At 44.2% G+C, this 17,972-nt stretch overlaps 1 protein-coding gene across 2 annotated transcripts in view; it reads left to right on the top strand.

Annotated features, from left to right (window-relative positions):
* Nucleotides 1-17,972, top strand: part of adgrv1 (adhesion G protein-coupled receptor V1) — a 180,067-nt gene that overhangs the window by 97,465 nt on the left and 64,630 nt on the right. For both annotated transcript variants that reach the window (XM_056301758.1, XM_056301746.1), the window contains 5 exons: nucleotides 80-264; nucleotides 950-1,202; nucleotides 2,838-2,977; nucleotides 4,885-5,045; nucleotides 5,308-5,408. In XM_056301758.1, coding sequence (XP_056157733.1) covers nucleotides 80-264; nucleotides 950-1,202; nucleotides 2,838-2,977; nucleotides 4,885-5,045; nucleotides 5,308-5,408 — 840 coding nt within the window. The remainder of the gene's footprint in view (nucleotides 1-79; nucleotides 265-949; nucleotides 1,203-2,837; nucleotides 2,978-4,884; nucleotides 5,046-5,307; nucleotides 5,409-17,972) is intronic.

Raw genomic sequence — 17,972 nt, 5'->3', positions numbered from 1 at the left:
TCCACACGCAGACACAAATAGGCACATGTACCATTCCTCACCTCACACACACTCTCTCTCCCTCTCTCCCACGGGCCAGGTGCTAGCCGAGGCAGAGAGGACCCCCCTGGAGGAGAGCAGTCGCGAGTTGACCTACGACCTGCTGTGCGCTTTGGCTAACCCCACCCGAGGTGACACCCGGGGCCTGAGCCAGCTGGCGGAGGTGGCTGAGCGATTCGCCTTCTCCCTCCTCACGCGGAGCCAGTGTGGAGAGCAGGGACAGAGGTCAGTCCTCGCATTCAGAAGGGGAGAGGCGTCTCGATAAAAGTGCTGAACCAGTAGCCATTTTGGATTTTCAGTCTGTTGGGAGATTTGTTTGATGTTACGCTAATATAGGTTATGAAATTTAGAGATACTCGTCCTCTTTTTTTAGACGAGAAGCGCCTCATAAACTTGGCTTCTAACTCACTCACAAACTGACATTTAGTTGCAAATGTAGCGGTACCATCTGCGCAATGGGGGGGGGTGTTATATGCATTTTGAAGACTATAAAGATTTTGCATTTTTTTATGAAAACATAATCCTCATTTGTAATTACATTGGCAAAACACATTTTTTTCTGTGCCGCCACAACTATTCACTCCTAGCCTTCCCCTCATACTCCCATCACTTGGTATTGCCCATACACTTTCATTCAAGGTAAGATTTCCAATCAGAATATTACTGTATGTGAGTAATACGCAACTTTAATTAATCACGTGAAAATGTTCAGTCAATACTGGGCTTACTTCTGATGATGAACTTAAGACAATGATCCTGTATTCTGTTCATAACAAAGTCATGCAGTTATCCTACACATCTATTACACTATTCATCCTTGTTTTTAACCTTTATCTATTTGTTATTTAGCCTGGAAGGTCCCAGTGGCATTGCCGGGGTTGTTTATTTCCTTGTTGTGGTTTCCCCGCAGAGGGCGCACCATCCTGGACACCTGTCCGTACATGTCCATCTCTGCCTACCACTGGTATCCCACACAGATCAACGGCCATACTTTCACAGGCCGAAATGCAGATTTCTTCCAGCTCCCTGAAACGTTGCTGGAAGTGCCGGCCCCCGCTGAGAGCACCCTGGCGCCGTCAGCCTGCCGACAGATACATCTAACTGAGTACACCACCGAGCACTGGTTCCTCACCAACGATAAAACCACCTCTCTGAACGGGAAGGTACAGTAGGAAGGCATTGATACAGTACTCAGCCAGCACACCATCCTATAGATGTTTTCTGGGTTTTGCCCCCCCCCCGCACACACACACATAGTAGGTGAATCAGCAGGGTTGTTGTGCAGGTCTGGAAAGTATAGAAAAGTATGGAAAATTATTTTCTTAATTTCAGGGTCTGAAAAGGTTATGGAAATTACCAGAATAAGGTTATTAATATAGTATGGAGAAAAAGATGTTCCAGATTTAAATTTAAACCTTTTTTTTTAAACACAATATTAAAATAGGGTGATTGGTCAGCATTTGTGGCCTCAGAAGGGGGCCTCCTTTTAACTTCACATGTGTGCATGTTTCCTCTCTGGGTGTCCATGTGGCCCGTCTACGGTCGTGAGGAATTGCAAGTCACCATTTTCTCGAACAATGAATTTCCATCAAAATAGAGTCAGATTTTACCAGTTTATTTGCTTGTAAGACAGATTGGCTGAAAAGATTTCTTAATATTTGATTAGAGGAAAATCCTTATTCTTGATGAAGTGCTCTTATAGTTTCATCATTGAGTCATTTGTCTGATAATCTAATCGGTATACGTTCGCAGCACTTCAGTAGTCTTATTAGATAACTAAAACTTTATTTGTAAGTCATTTTACTTGTAAAGTTACAAAGAGCTGACAATGGAATAACAGCAACATTAGTTAATTAAAGCCACATACAGAAAAATTTACACTACAGGCCCCAATTACCAGTTATAAGTTATGTTCAATTATAAGTTAAGTTATACCAATTATAAGTTATATTATAAGTTATAAGTTATGTTCACTTTAGTAGTCAGGGGAAAATACTATATCTCAACATTTGGGGGAAAAAAGCCCTGTATTATTTCACTGTCACTAAGAGATCTAAAACAAGTCTTTGAAAGCATTAATTGTTCAATAATCTGGTACATTTTATTTATATTGAAAATATGTTTGTATTTAAATTTACTATGATTCATGGAGGTAACAAGGTCCCATGGTTTATTTAGATAGTTTTAAATCAATATTCTTTCCACAAGCTATAACAGAAGTTCTGCAGTTATTTTTTTTAAATTCCCATCAACATAAAAATGATGAGTTAAGAAGTTGTATAATGTAATGATGCCCCAGCCTTATCTTGTCTCCAAATCCTACATCACAGCTCTCCAACCGTTTGAAATAAGGACCTGAGTATGCAAATCTGTGTACTTTTTCAGATCGACAAGATATGTAAAATATCCTTGTGCCATACAGCAAAGTGAGTGTTGACACTGAAAATCAGTTCAGACTACAATTAGTGTATTACCTCATGTCATGATCAAATGTGCTCATCTGTCAGTGGTTACTGTAGACCTGCAGTTACACTCTCTGGATGAATGTATGCTGTTCACTGAAATCAGATGGGTCGTGTTTGGTTGCCACATGGCATCCTAACGCAAACCTCTGGCCTACTGTGGAAATGTTGATCAGAGACAGCAGGTGGCAGTATTGTCCCAATGTAAATTAACCATGACCTAATGGCGATATCTCTCTTTCTCTTGCTCTCTCTCTCTCTCTCTAAAAAAAAAGTGTGTGTGTGTGTTGTGTGTGTTTCATTAATTTTATTTTATTTTTTTATCTATCTTTCTAGGTATTCTCTGTCAGCCTGCAGGGCAGAGGTTCCCGACCCCTGACAAATGGTAATGAGGTTGTCTACCGTATCCACAGCCCTGGCCCGAAGGTTAAACCAGGCCAGTCCTTGTGCCTCCTCTGGAACCAGGCAGCTGAAAGGTAACCCACTACTAAAACACCTGCAATCTGATGATGTTTTCAGAGGATTTACTTGTTTTATACCCTGTAAAACTTACCATTAAGTTCCTTTGTACGCTAGAGGAAATGCTGAAGCTCCTCAACCGCAAAGTACACACACAAGACTGCTATTATTGGCTAATGAATTAAGAGTCATTCAACACCACAGATGTTCTCCCTCCACCACAGCCTAAAATTAGCCATTTTTCCATCTTATCTGATCCCTAAATCTTAATATTTACATAAATCTATTGAAACACAGTGTCTGTCTGCACAACTATGATATCATTCCAACATAGCACTTTTCTACCAAGTGTTTCAGCATCTCATGCACAATATACGCCTGTCTGAACTCAAGATGTTTTGTTGCTCCTATACAAGATATTTAGTCAGATATGGTTACATATAAACAGCAGGATATCCCCATTATTAATTACCTTTACCACAGTGTACTAACATTGCCTGTTTTACATGGAGATAATGCCCTTTCAAGTATTTATCCAAGTAAATGTTAATGCAAATGGTTTCAGTAAATCAGTGGTTAAGTTTAAAGCATGTGAACAAAGGTATTTTCACATTTTTGTTGTTGATATTCTTCTTTTGGTGGCATGGTGGTGCAGTGGTTAGCACAGTCGCCTCACAGCAAGAAGGTCCTGGGTTCAAGCCCCGGGGTAGTCCAGCCTTGGGGGTCATCCTGGGCCGTCCTCTGTGTGGAGTTTGCATGCTCTCCCCATGTCTGCGTGAGTTTCCTCTGGGGGCTCTGGTTTCCTCCCACAGTCCAAAGACATGTTGGTCAGGTGACTCAGCCATACTAAATTGTCCCTAGATGTGAGTGTGTGTGGGTGTGTGTGTGTATGTCGGCCCTGTGTGATGGCCTGGCGGCCTGTCTGGGGTGTCTCCCTGCCTGCCGCCCAATGATTGCTGGGATAGGCTCCAGCATCCCCGCGACCCTGAGAGCAGGATGAATGGTTCGGATAATGAATGGATGGATGGATATTCTTCTTTTACCAAATTGTGTCTAGTGCTTCTCTTGCGCCAGACATGCTCATACAAAACTTCAAGGGTGCCCCACTGTTCTCAGCTCATCTCACACATAGTGGGTCAAACAGGCCAAGTTAAAGTGCGATGGGTAATACACTACCTCAGACTTGTGCTGTGCAACAAAAGATGAAGTAAAATAGCTTCATCTGTAATCTTTTTACCTTCTGTCCATCTGAGTCTGACTCTCAGCCCCTACACCAGTTTGCTGAGGACATTTTAGGCGCTGAGGATGTCTAGGAGCATTCCAGGGGCTTGGCAGGACAGACTGTTTCAGACACTGATTTGGCAGATCTATGTTGGCCAAGAACAGCTGCATGGGAGATATATTCCAGATAACAAATCAGATGAGGAAAATCAGTGTGGCGAGCAAGAGAAAGGAGAGATGAGAGCGGTAGAGACAAAGTGAAATTAAAAAGACAGACGAGCAAATGGAGAAAAGGAAATAGATGGAGAAAGGGGGCATTCACTTAGACAAAACCGGAGCTTGTTTGTTTTTGCCTCGAAAGTGCTCACATAACATCTGCTAGCTGTGTACATAATTAATCAGTAAGAATCATTGCAGCCTGCCCAATTATAGCACGATGTTCTGTTCTTGCGCCGGCATACACAGTCGGAGTGTAGAGGTGACACTCAGACAAGTTGAAATACCAAACAGCTGGGTGTTTACACTCATCCTCATCAAACAGGGCCTCCAACTAGACAGTTGTCATTTGAATTTTTTTTTAATCTTCTGTTGTTTACTTAATGTCTTGATTTTATTTTGCTCTCTACTTCCTCCTCTGTTGTCTTCCTCTCTTCGCTTACAAACCTACCTCCCCTCTCCGCTTCTCATCTGTCCTCTCCTCCAGCTGGTTATCTGACAGTCAGTTTTGCAGAGTTGTGGAAGACACCGGGAACTATGTGGAGTGTTCCTGTTCCCACTTGTCTGTCTACACGGCCTACGCCGAGCTGGCTGCTCTGGCATCCTATAACGAAGCCTTCTACACCTCAGGGTTCATCTGCATCTCAGGTACACAACATCTGCCCATGTCATGTCTTCCTCATGTACCTTCTCTGTTTTATCTGTGTTTGTCTTCTGTCTCTTCCCCTATCTGCCCATCTGTCACTCACCTCCTTCACCACTCTTTATAGCTGATCGCTAACCATGGTTGATTGATATAAATAGCATAAATAAATAGCATATAAATAGTATATATTTAATTAAACTGAAAATGCTAATATGGGACCAACATTATTTCTATGTATATGTTTTCTTTCGTTCCCTTCCTTAGGCTTTGCCTTGGCCATCACATCCCATATGTTGTGCTCCCGTTTCCCCATGTTTGCTGCCAAACTGCTCACCCACATGATGGTGGGCTGCCTTGGGACTCAGGTAATACTCTTTACAAAAATCTGCTTGTGCAACAGCAGCCAACTCTGTAGTCCACAATAAGCACCAACAACCCACAGTGCTCAGCCGATGATTCAGACTGAGGCCTCCATACTCCCACAACAGCCCCTGGCTTCCAGAGCTTCAAAAAAACCATTTTGTTTCTGTGGCACTTTCATCCACTTGTTTCTCTCATCTCTCTTAATCAATAAAATAAAAACTTAAATGTAGATGGATAGGAAACCTTTTGTAAATGGTGGACTTTTGACTCTCAGCAAATCAGTGCTCTCAGTTCTATGGATCAGTAGTTCACATGCATAAATACAGACAAACACACTACACACCTATTCACACTCACATGCATACACACATACACTTTTACATGTGCACAAATGTGCATACCAATGGTTATAGACACATATAGCCCCGTCAACGCACGCACATAAACAGACAAACACACTCCCAACCCCTTACTATGCTCTACAGATGTCAAGTATATTTCCCAAGAAATCCCTTCAACAAATTTTGCGGTTCGGTGTGTCATGACAACAGAACCATGTCCCCCGCATCCTCCTGGCCCATAAAAACGCAAGCTGTCGTGTAAGCGGTGAGAGAGGTAGATATGTGGTTGGAGGGGGTTTACCGTTAAGGAGTTCAGTCTCTCAGCTGGTCCTGACCTGTGGTATATGTGCGTGTGTGTGTGTGCGTGTGTGTGAGTGGTAATTTTCCACTGGTCCCCAGTGTCTTTGGTTGACAAACACGAGCCCCTACTAAAGCAGATAGTCATTGGGGGCTGACCATCTCGGGCTCAACCTGTTTATGGCTTCAACAGAGCCCCTGAACCTAAAAGGGTTTTGGATGGAAAATTCCGTCCTGTTCTTTCTCCTTGTTGATACTGTACCGTATGTTTAGGCCTTGCTTGGGTGGGCACGTGCCTGACATTGTCAGATATAGTTTATAATGTGCGCCCACTTGTTTGTGTGGCCTTTAAGTCGAGGCCAGCTGATGAAGGCCTGGTAGCCTGTGTTCTAGACTGTCTGTCCTGTTGAAGGGCTGGCTGGGTGTGCTTTGGGGTACAATGCACTGCCCTCTTCAGTCATCTGGTCCTGCTGCGAATATTTTGGAGCTAATGATGGGCATTTAGCGCAGGATGTGCTGGATTAAAATAGACCAATTGACGTCATTGCCCACTTCACTTAGCTACGCACTCATGTCAGATCTGAGAATGTTGGCTAGCCATGAGGAAAACAAACAAAGAAAATATAATTGAATACCGCATCATGGGAGTAGATCTGTTTGGGAAGCAAGCTTCTTTCTTTACTCTTTCTGTCCAACGTCTGCCTAGGTTTGGGCTGATTGTGTCCTCTCTCCAGTAGTGTGAATGTAAAATCAACAGGGCAGTTTCATTAACCACGGCATACTCACAAACATTGCATTGAAAAGATTCCCAAAACATAATAATGTTATCAAACTTAGATTACAAAGCTGCGTGCATCTATCTGGTCGAAACACAGATTAGACACCAAGATCTAGGTGACTCAGGAGAAAGTCGTCAGGGGACACTAGGAGGTTTTATTAGTAATTTGGATTCTTTTTTGAGAGATGTAAGTTCAATTGCTCGCTTCCCATAAATTAACAAACTTCCTCATGTGTCAGGAGTAGACTCTTTTCAATCTTGTAAAAAAAGCTGAACATTGTCTCATCATCAGGGTTCGACCATACTGCCATTTTATTGGCATACATGCTTAAAACATTTATTTAAGCAATGTACAACCTGGTGTTTTTTATAATAATAATAATAGTAACTTAATTTATATTGCACCTTTCAAAACTACTGTTACAAAATGCTTCACAAAGACAAAAAAAAAAGCAGGACAATCAGATACATAATTGCTTTAAAAGAAGGCAATTTTCTAGTCTAAGATCCTAAGGGATGCTATCCCAAAGGGTTGCAGGCCTAACAGCGACAGCCCTGTCACCCTTGGTCTTCAGCCTTGACCGGGCAATACCTAGCTAACAGGGCTAGCTTTTTAGAGAAACTCAAGCTTCAAGCTGGTGAGTAATGATTTAGAAGTTCAGCCGGGTAGCTAGGTGCCGTACCATGCAGGGCCTTAGTCAAGACTAGAATTTTAGAATCAATCCTAAAGTGGAAAGGCAGCCAGTGAAGGGAAGTTAAAATGGGGGAGATGTGATCATGCTTCCGGGATTGGGTTAAGTCCTGTGGCTCGGGGCGTCCGGGTAGCGTAGCGGTCTATTCTGTTGCCTACCAAAACGGGTATGTGTCCTGCTCGCTGCACTAGCGCCTCCTCTGGTCGGCCGGGGCATCTATTCGGGGGGAGGGGGTACTGGGGGGAATAGCATGATCCTCCCATGCACTACATCCCCCTGGCGAAACTCATCGCTGTCAGGTGAAAAGAAGCAGCTGGCGGCTCCACATGTATCAGAGGAGGCATGTAGTAGTCTGTAGCCTTCCCTGGATCGGCAGAGGGGGTGGAGCAGAGTCTAGGATGACTCGGAAGAGTCGGGTAATTGGCTAAGTACAATAAGGGAGAAACCCCCCCCCCCTAAAAAAAAAGCCTTACGGCTCCAGGTAGCATAGCAGTCTATTCCGTGGCCTACCAACACAGGGATCGCCGATTCAAATCCCCGTGTTACCTCTGGCTTGGTCGGGCGTCCCTACAAACACAATTGGCCGTGTCTGCGGGTGGGAAGCTGGATGTGGGTATGTGTCCTGGTCGTTGCACTAGTGTCTCCTCTGGCTAGTCAAGGTGCCTGTTCAGTGGGGGCTGGGGGGAATAGCGTGAGCCTCCCACACGCTACGTTCCCCTGGTGAAACTCCTCACTGTCAGGTGAAAAGAAGCGGCTGGCGACTCCACATGTATCAGAGGAGGCATGTGGTAGTCTACAGCCCTCCCCGGATCGGCAGACGAGGTGGAGCAGCGACCGGGATGGCTCAGAGGAGTGGGGTAATTGGCTGGATGCAATTGGGGAGAAAAAAGGGGCTGCGTTTTGTAAGTTGGAGTTGTGTAATCATGTTTTGGCCAAGGCATGTAAACCCAGCATTACAATAATCCAGACGAGAAGTAATAAAAGTATGAGTAACTCTTTAAAGGTAATAAAGATCATTTTTCAAGATCTTTTTTTTCCAATTACTTTTACAGCTCATGCATTGTTCTTAGGAAAAGGGTTGCTGTTCTTTTGAAACTATAGAACAAAGAACACTGCTTTCAGCCTACAGCATGTTTTACATGTGCATGCATTGTGTGTGTGTGTGTGTGTGCAAGTGTGTATTTCTGTGATATGGCCAAGAGTTCTTTAACCTGCTGCTGGTGAGTTCAACATTTTCTATCAAGGTAAATGGTCCAAGCTCCACCCCACAGACTTTATTCAACCAGCTTCACGTACTCAATATGATTGCGTTCCCTGTAGTAGGTCACACTGCATACAACTCTGTGGTGAAAGTTGAAAGTACATCCTATCAGTTGGGTGGAAAGATCATTATACATATGTGTGTTGTGTGTGGTGGACAAGGTCTATACTGTAGCCACAGCATGCTATCACTGCTGTCTCAGAAGCAGAATTGCTTTGGATATTTAAGTAAGGTTTATAGGCTCTTTGTTGGAGATCTGTGATTTGAATGCATGTCTCAGCCAAACTCAGGCTGCAGCCGTTGCTAAAGAACTGTATTACCAGGATAGCACTGGGCAAGTCATGGATCAGTAACTGATCAGTATCAGTCCTCCACTGCTCGTAATTGAACTGGAAAACCTTTGCCGGCCCAGGCTTTGAATGCCAACTATATCCTGGTGGATATTTCTACTGTCTTAGTAGAAACGACATTAATTCTAGTGTTATGTTTTGGTATGAAAAGGCCATTACCTCTGTATCTGTGATAGATGGGATATAATTTGTGGGTGAAACAATTTTGACTCTGGATTTCAGCTGTAATCTTTCCTCACCATTGATTTGGAGAGCCAGGTCCAGCTCTGAGGACCTTTTTCTGGAGAATGGTTCTCCATCTGTGGTCCTCGGGCTGTAATTAGTCACTGACGCTGCCCTCTGTTGAGAGAAAATTAAATGTGCCAGTTTGATTTATCTCTCTGCAACAGCTACAGTCTGGCCAGAAAGTTCTAGTGTGATGTCTGGACTTTCTCTCAGCCTCTCAGTATTAAGAGTGTTTGGAGGAGATGAAGGATGAGCAGGATGTGGAGGCATTGTGAACATGGGATCTGTCCATCTCTGACTATCTGTTTGTCTGTCTGACTTTATTAATTCCATCCCACCTACCTCCCCATTCTTCGGTGAGGGCACTGTAGGATGTCAGCGAGATGAAGATGGAATAATTAATGATTCATTTTCCGCAGGTCTTGATGGTATCTTGTGGAGCACCGATCTTTCTCCTCGAGCTGGATTTCACCGCCCATTTCAGCAGCAGCGAGATTATTTACAACATCCTAAATCTCATATCACACTGAGAATTTGGGGACAAGAGATTGAGCATTGAGTAAAGGGGGTGAAGTGGGGTGGGGGTGGGGGAGTAGCAGGAAAGAAAGACAAAAAGGAAGACAAGAGAGACACACCTGTGTGGCTTAACAAGGTTAATGTGACAGTGATGCTGAAGAAGAATTGCATCAAGTCTGTCTATCATCCTTTTCTAGCCTCGGTCCTGCCGGTGTCTTATCTCTGCAGTGCACACATTGTTGCATCCTCGGTAGCATTTCTACAGCCAGGAATTATGTACAGGACGATAAGTTACAGCAGTAAAAACGGAGCAATGCTGAAGGTGCCAACAAGACAAGGCTTCTATATTTAAAGGGAAATGTTTTCTCCCTGCCTCATTGTCCCCAGGCAACTGATATGGGCTGTGCTGTGTAATATACTTTTGTACATTGCAGCCCTTGTCCAGTATTGCACTTTTGTCCTCTACTTTTGTAGTGTGTAGTCTGTATAACTTCGATGTATACAATTCATAATGTCATGCAGGAATACCGACAGAGTAAAGATAATCGGGCAGCACGGTGGCCCAGTGGTTATCGCTGTCCCCTCACAGCAAGACGGTCCTGGGTTCGAACCTCGGAGTTGTCCAACCTTGGAGGGGGGGGGTCATCCCAGGTCATCCTCTGTGTGGAGTTTGCATGTTCTCCCCATGTCTGTGGTGGGTTTTCTCCGGGTGCTGCAGTTTCCCCCACCATCAAAAGAAACAGGCATGTTAGGGTTTCTACTCCTGTCTGCACCCCTGACCAAGGCAGTGGGAAAAGAACTGGAGTTGATCCCCGAGTGCTGCATGAAGGCGGCAGCCCACTGCTCCTAGCTACACAGATCACAGCTAGGATAGTTTAATTTGCAGTAAATGAATTTCTCCATGGGGATTAATAAAGGAGACTTAAAATAAATGACTGAAAATGTAAGGGAGATGGGATATGCCTTTATTATGATCTTTGATGTGCATTAGATTTTGATCAGGCCAGTGTGTGTGCTGCAAATTGTTTTAATATACTCTCATGGAGTAGGATTACTGAAAGGGCGAAAGCACTTGAAAGCAAGATTTTCCTACGAACACTGGTGAATGCTTGCCCCGGCACATTAACACCAAAATGATGTGGCTGTCAACCAGTGTTGTAGTCGAGTCACTAAACCTCAAGTCTGAGTCGAGTCTCGAGTCCCAGTGTTCGAGTCCGAGTCCTCAAAGTAGAGCCCGAGTCAAGTCCCCCTTACCCGAGTCTGAGTCATCAAGGTTGAGTCTGAGTCAAGTTCCAAGATGGGCTCTAGTGCTCCACTCTTGCACCATTAAAAAAAAAAACTGGGTAACACTTTAGTATGGGGAACGTAGTCACCATTAATTAGGTGCTTATTAGCATGCAAATTAGCAACATATTGGCTCTTAATTGGTCATTATTACGTACTCATTAATGCCTTATTCTGCATGGCCGTATTATACAACCAGTAAGCCATTAACTATGAGTTTTCCCTCTATAACCTCAGAATTATTGCTTATTAGTAGTACCATCTCAATATGCTTTGCTTAGTATGGACTTTAGGAGGTGGTAGTACCACAAGAAGAGTTATTCTCCCTTACTAACACTTAATGAATATGGTCTGTTCTTACATAACAAAACACAAAACTACAAGTGTTAATAGTGTTAAATTACTGTAAATTAAGTTTTTGTTATTTAGAATATGTTCCCCCATACTAAAGTGACATCTTGATCATTACTAATTCACTAGTTATTAAGTTTTTTTATGTTCCCCATACTAAAGTGTTACCAAAAACTGACATACAAATAATTATTATAATTAAAGCTTAGTATAGCTGTCAATATCTTATGCCAAATTATTAGGGCCTATTACAAAATAACTAACAAAAACAAAAAAACAGTCTTTATCAATTAACAAGTCTGAGTCCTCATCGCCAACTTCCGAGTCCGAATGCAGCCAATTCTCGAGTCCAAGTCTAAGTTATCAGTGCTCAAGTCCAAGTCGAGTCACGAGTCCTGATTTTCAGGACTCGACTTGGACTCAAGTCCGAGTCCTGGACTCAAGTACTACAACACTGCTGTCGACAGTCATTCATTAGTTCCTGTGCGATAAAACGAAGCAAAGCTAGTGAGCATAAGTTGTGATCCACCCAAATGTATATCTATCTAAATGTATAGCTATCTAAATGTATATCTATCTAAATACAAAGTTAATATTTCTGTAAATATGAACTTTGACATATAAAAATACTACGTTTGTGTTGCTGAGACGAGTTTATTTCACACAGGAAATCGATAAGGTGTATGTGTGTGTGTGTGTGTGTGTGTGTGTGTGTGTGTGTGTGTGAGAGTGCGTGCTTGCAGTTATTCGTTGTTATGGTCAGTGTTGAAATATCCACAGGGTGTGACAGAGAAAGTCCTTTGTCAGTTGTGCAGATGTCAGGCCACCCACAAAGAAAACAGAACTATCTGTCCCATCCGACGTGTCAATGGAAAGACCTCTCACTTGGACCAACCAGGCTTTGTGTGTGTGTGTGTGTGTGTGTGTGTGTGTGTGTGTGTGTGTGTGTGTGTGTGTGTGTGTGTGTGTGTGTGTTGAAGTTGACCCTCCCCTCTGCAAGACAACTGAAGATTGTCTGTGTTGAGTGGAAATTTACCCAGTGCTTATGTATGAGAGGCTCACCTGACCATGTGTGTGTGTGTGTGTGTGTGTGTGTGTGTGTGTGTGTGTGTGTGTGTTTGTGTGTGTGTGAACCATGTCAGGGCTCTTCACACAAGCAGCAATATTGTACATTTACTCGAGGCAATCAGAGTGAAAGCCATAAACAACTGACATGGCTGAAGGCTTTGGAGTATGTGAGCTAACACAGGTGGGCTGTACTGTAGTTTTGGTGGGCATACTGTCACTGGCATCCACACAAGTCCTGCCATTATAAACAACATGATGTAGAGGAGGGTAATGCCACCCAAGCATAGTTTACTCACTGTCTGAAACCTTTAAGAGAGCGCTTTATTACTTAAATTCACAGTGTACTGTGTATCAAAGTAGATAGTATTAAATAGATGTTAAGTACGGGGTGTCCGGGTGGAGTGGTGGTCTATTCCATTGCCTGCCAACATTGGGATCGCTGGTTCGAATCCCTGTGTTACCTCCGGCTTGGTCGGGCATCCCTACAGACACAATTGGCCGTGTCTCCGGGTGGGAAGCCGGATGTGAGTATGTGTCCTGGTCGCTGCACTAGCGCCTGTTCGGGTGGGGGCTGGGGGGCTACGTCCTCCTGGCGAAACTCCTCACTGTCAGGTGAAAAGAAGCGGCCGCGACTCCACATGTATCGGAGAAGGCATGTGGTAGTCTGCAGCCCTTCCTGGATCGGCATAGGGGGTGGAGCAGTGACCGGCACGCTCAGAAGAGTGGGGTAATTGGCCGGGTACAATCGTGGAGAATAAAGGTGAAAAATCCAACAAAAAAAAAAGATGTTAAGTACGTGACGTTAGGGTCTTTCAACAAGAAGAAAATATTTGAATATTGTGAAGACCAGCTGATTTGTGATGATTGCACTAGTTTGGTGAAATCAAATAAGTGTATCCACAATTTTCTTACCACTACTGCTTATAACCCAACAGCTTTAGCTGGCCTCATACTCTGAAAGTACTCTTAAGTCCATCAACCCAATCATTCCACTGTTCTCAAAGCCAATATGTTATTCAAAGTGACTTTCTAAACAGGATGTCTTGCTTATCTTTCTCTGCCTTCCCATCATCCATGATGCCACCACACTCAATCCCTTGTTCTTCATTTTCAGCCTTTTTTTCCAAGTAATTCTGAGACAGCAGTTCTTAGTCAGTATAGCCACAAGCTGTACCCCAAAAAAAAAACTCCAGAGCAAGACTTTCATGCTCATTGTCTGTAATTTTCCCCATGCAGTTAAACCTTAGTTGTCTGCAAAAATGAGGAAGTCTCTCTCTCTCTGCCTCTCTCTCTGTCTGTGTCTCTCTCTCTGTCTCTCTCTCTGTCTGTCTGTCTGTCTGTCTGTCTGTCTCTCTCTCTATCTATCTATCGTGTTCTCTCTTGTGTTATCGCCTTGAGCTAGTGCTTCATTATTGGAATGACGCTTTGAATAATCCCCCTACCTTCCAACCGCTGAACAAATGACGTACTGTATGTTTTCATTCTTACGCAGTTCAAATTCTCTTGAAACTTGCTGTGGTTGAACTTGGATAGCAACATCTTGACTTGACCGGTGGCCTGGATTAATTTCCCTGGTCTGTTATTGCAGAGGAAAGGACTATTTAAAGGCAATAGTTAAGTAACAAGAATATCATTCATAATAATCCAACAACTCTTTGTCTATAGGTTTTACAATATGTGTGTGCCCGATAATGATGAGATCTTATCATAACTGGGGGCTGGATATGGAAAACCATTGTAAGCATCTTGATGGGATATCAATAGTATAATTACTAATTGATACAGTATGGCAGGTATTTTATTTGTTGCAGTTCAAACCAGGTGCTGTTATGACAGGAAATCAAACTGACTTACATTTAATCTGAGCCAGGGTAGGTAATGACTTTATGGGCAGTACTTAAAATGATGGTTTAATATAATGGATGTGTCTGTTACTGTAACGAATCCCTTTTATGTAGAAAAATCGACCAGTACAACATCAAATTAAGTATCTACAGAAGTAGATGTCAGTGTTTCCTCAGGGGAATGTTGACTAATTATACTGTTGTATATGTCGTATAACCCCATATGCAATCCTGTTTGATAAACCAAAGTATAGAATGGTCCAAAAACACCAAGTCAAGTATGATTTAATAATGCTCTATAGATGTATAAAAAGGGGTTGGTGGTCTGACAGAGATGGTATGTTGTCCTCCAGACTTTTCAAGATGGGTTTTTCAGTAGTAGGGTGCTTCACAGTGCCTTATGGGTCAACAAGCACAACTGTTTCAGCAGCATTGGACATGGGGACACAAACAACTGGGATTGTCCAACACGTTTTGTTTTTTTTTCTCTTCTTAATTCTCTATTGTAGGGGGCATCCGGGTGGCGTAGTGGCCTAGCAACACGGGGATAGCCGTTTTGAATCGGGCGTCCCTACAGACACCACAATTGGCTGGGTCTGCAGGTGGAAAGCCGGATGTGGGTATGTGTCCTGGTTGCTGCACTAGCGCCTCCTCTGGTCAGTCGGGGCACCTGTTCAGGAGGGATGGGTAACTGGGGGGAATAGCATCATCTTCCCATGCGTTACATTTGGGTAGCGTTGCGGTCTATCCCATTGCCAAACAACACGGGGATCACCGGTTCAAATCCCCGTGTTACCGCCGGCTTGGTCGGGCGTCCCTACAGACACATGTCTGCGGGTGGGAAGCCAGATTGTGGGTATGTGTCCTGGTCGCTGCACTAGCGCCTCCTCTGGTTGGTCGGGGCGCCTGTTCAGGGGTGGGGGGGGAACTGGGGGGAATAGCGTGATCTTCCCACACTCTATGTCCCCCTGGTGAAACTCCTCACTGTCAGGTGAAAAGAAGCGGCTGGCGACGCCACATGTATCGGAGGAGGCATGTGGTAGTCTGCAGCCCTCCACGGATCAGCAGGGGGGATGGAGCAGCGACCGGGACGGCTCGGAAGAGTGGGGTAATTGGCCAGATACAATTGGGGAGGAAAAGGGTGTGGGGGGGGGGTTCTGTTGTAGGATGACTGTCTGTTTGTGCGTCCAATGTTTGCTATCCTGTAAGGCAAGAATCTCTAAAATATGACAATAACTAAAGCACTGGATCTTTTTGGATTATGTTCTCCTAAGGGCTGTGAAGACAAAGCCTGCATGATCTTTTTGACTAAAGGCTGTTTTGGGTATGTAAAATCTGAACCAGTGTTTCTAACTTCCTTCTGGAATAAAATGATTGTCAGAACCTGTATTGTAGACTTAGATTAAAAACCCCACCATTAAAAGGCTGTAAATATAAAGATGATGCGTGTGTCTGTGTGTATTCGTCTGTGTATTCCCCTTTTTTTGGGGTTGGCCTTGTGGATCCCTGTGTAGGAGAGGAAAGACTAAACACAATTTAATTTCTCATGCATTGTGGTTTAATTGCGTTCCACATCCGATACAAATATTCCCACTCACTCTGCTCAGTGTTTACCCCAGTGGGTCCAGTGTTTCATTCCAGTATCTGGGAGGTGTTTAGGTGACTCGTAGTTCTGGTTATAAACGATTTCCTGTTCGCTCTGGGACAGGCTCCAACAGTCAGAACAACTCTCCTCAGCCCACAGACACACACCCACAGCTCTCTCTGTCGCACGCAGACGCACTAAACTCTCCCACCCTTCCCTTTATTTCCTGACTTGCATCTGAGATTGCTCGGAAGGCTTTCAAAGCACAGTTCCCATCCACCAGTGTTTGTGTGTGAGTGTTAAATGTTGGATGTGATTGCACTTAGATATTCATCTCTTCAAAAAGGGGGGCGCGTTGGTCGACCCAACCCGGTCCTTTCCATTAGAACCACATAAAAGCAAGTCGGCTCCCTGTAGTTTAGTGACACATTTTTGTCTTTCTGTGAAAATGTATCTGTTCCATTTATCTCCAATGTATTATTGAATCAATAAACTATCTTTCTTCCTCCCAGTGTTAGATGCAGGGAAAAATGTTAAATTTCTTTTTTCTCGCTCTCACTGCATGTGTATGTACACTGATGAGCCAAAACATGACCACACACAGGTGAACCGAATAGCATTGATCATCTCCAAACAGGGCGCATGTCAAGGTCTGGGCAGATTAGATGGTAAGTTGAACAATCAGTTCTCAAAGTCAATGTGTTGAAGGCAGGAGAAATGGACAGGAGTAAAGACCTGAGTGACTTTGACAAGGGCCAAATTGTTATGGTCAGAAGACTGCTTCAGAGCATCTCTGAAATGGCAAGGCTTGTGGGGTGCTCCCAGATAGCAGTGGTGATTACCTACTGACAGTGGGCCAAGGAGGGACAAACCACAAACCGATGACAGGGTGTTGGGCACCCAAAGCTCATCGATTCATGAAGGCAACGAAGGCTATCCCATCTGGTCTGAACCAACAGAAGGTCTACTGTGGCACAAGTCACAGAAAATTATAATGATGCTTACGAGAGGAATGTGTCACAACACACAGTGCATCGCACCCTGCTGCGTATGGGGCTGTGTAGCCGCAGACTGGTCAGAGTGTCCGTGATGACCCCTGTCCACCATCGAAAGCACCTACAATGGGCACACGAGCATCGAAACTGGACCTTGGAGCATTGGAAGAAGGTCGCCTGGTCTGATGAGTCCCATTTTCTTTTAGATCATGTGGATGGCTGTGTACGTGTGTGTCGTTTACCTGGGGAAGTCATGGCACCGGGATGTACTGTTGGGAAGATGACAAGCTGGTGGAGGCAGTGTGATGCTGTGGGCAATGTTATGCTGGGAAACTCTGTTTCCGGCAATTCATGTTGACGTCAATTTGACACGTGCCACCTACCTAAACGTCGTGGCATACTAGATACACCCCTTCATGGTAACGGTATTCCCTGATGGCAGTGGCCTCTTTCAGCAGGATAATGCACCCGGCCACACTGCACACATTGTTTAGGAATGGTTTGAGGAACATGAAGTGTTCAAGGTGCTGGCCTGGCCTCCAAATTCTCCAGATCTCAATCCGATTGAGCATCTTTGGGATCTGCTGGACTGACAAGTCTGATCTATGGTGGCTCCACCTCACAACTTACAGGACTTGAAGGATCTGCTGCTAATGTTTTGGTGCCAGATACCACAGGACACCTTCAGAGGTCTTGTAGAGTCCACGCCTCAGCGGGTCAGTGCTGTTTTGGCAGCACGTGGAGGACCAACAGCATATTAAAGGCAGATGGTCATAATGTTTTGGCTCATCAGTGTATGTGACTGACATCAGAGAGAACATGGTCTTCTTCATGAGCCTTGTTCAGAGGAGAAAAGCAAGGGTAGAAAGAAGAGAAGTGTGAGATACAGAGATTGGGTTTGTGTCCTCTTTTTACTTTTGTTTCCCAGCTCTCCAAACCGGCAGACCATAGATACAATTTCTGCACACCTTCAGGCAAT

The sequence above is a fragment of the Lampris incognitus genome, chromosome 1 (genome assembly GCF_029633865.1).
Source record: "Lampris incognitus isolate fLamInc1 chromosome 1, fLamInc1.hap2, whole genome shotgun sequence".
NCBI lineage: Eukaryota > Metazoa > Chordata > Actinopteri > Lampriformes > Lampridae > Lampris > Lampris incognitus.
Note: the sequence above shows the minus strand (reverse complement) of the source record. Positions and strands in the feature narration are given on the sequence as shown.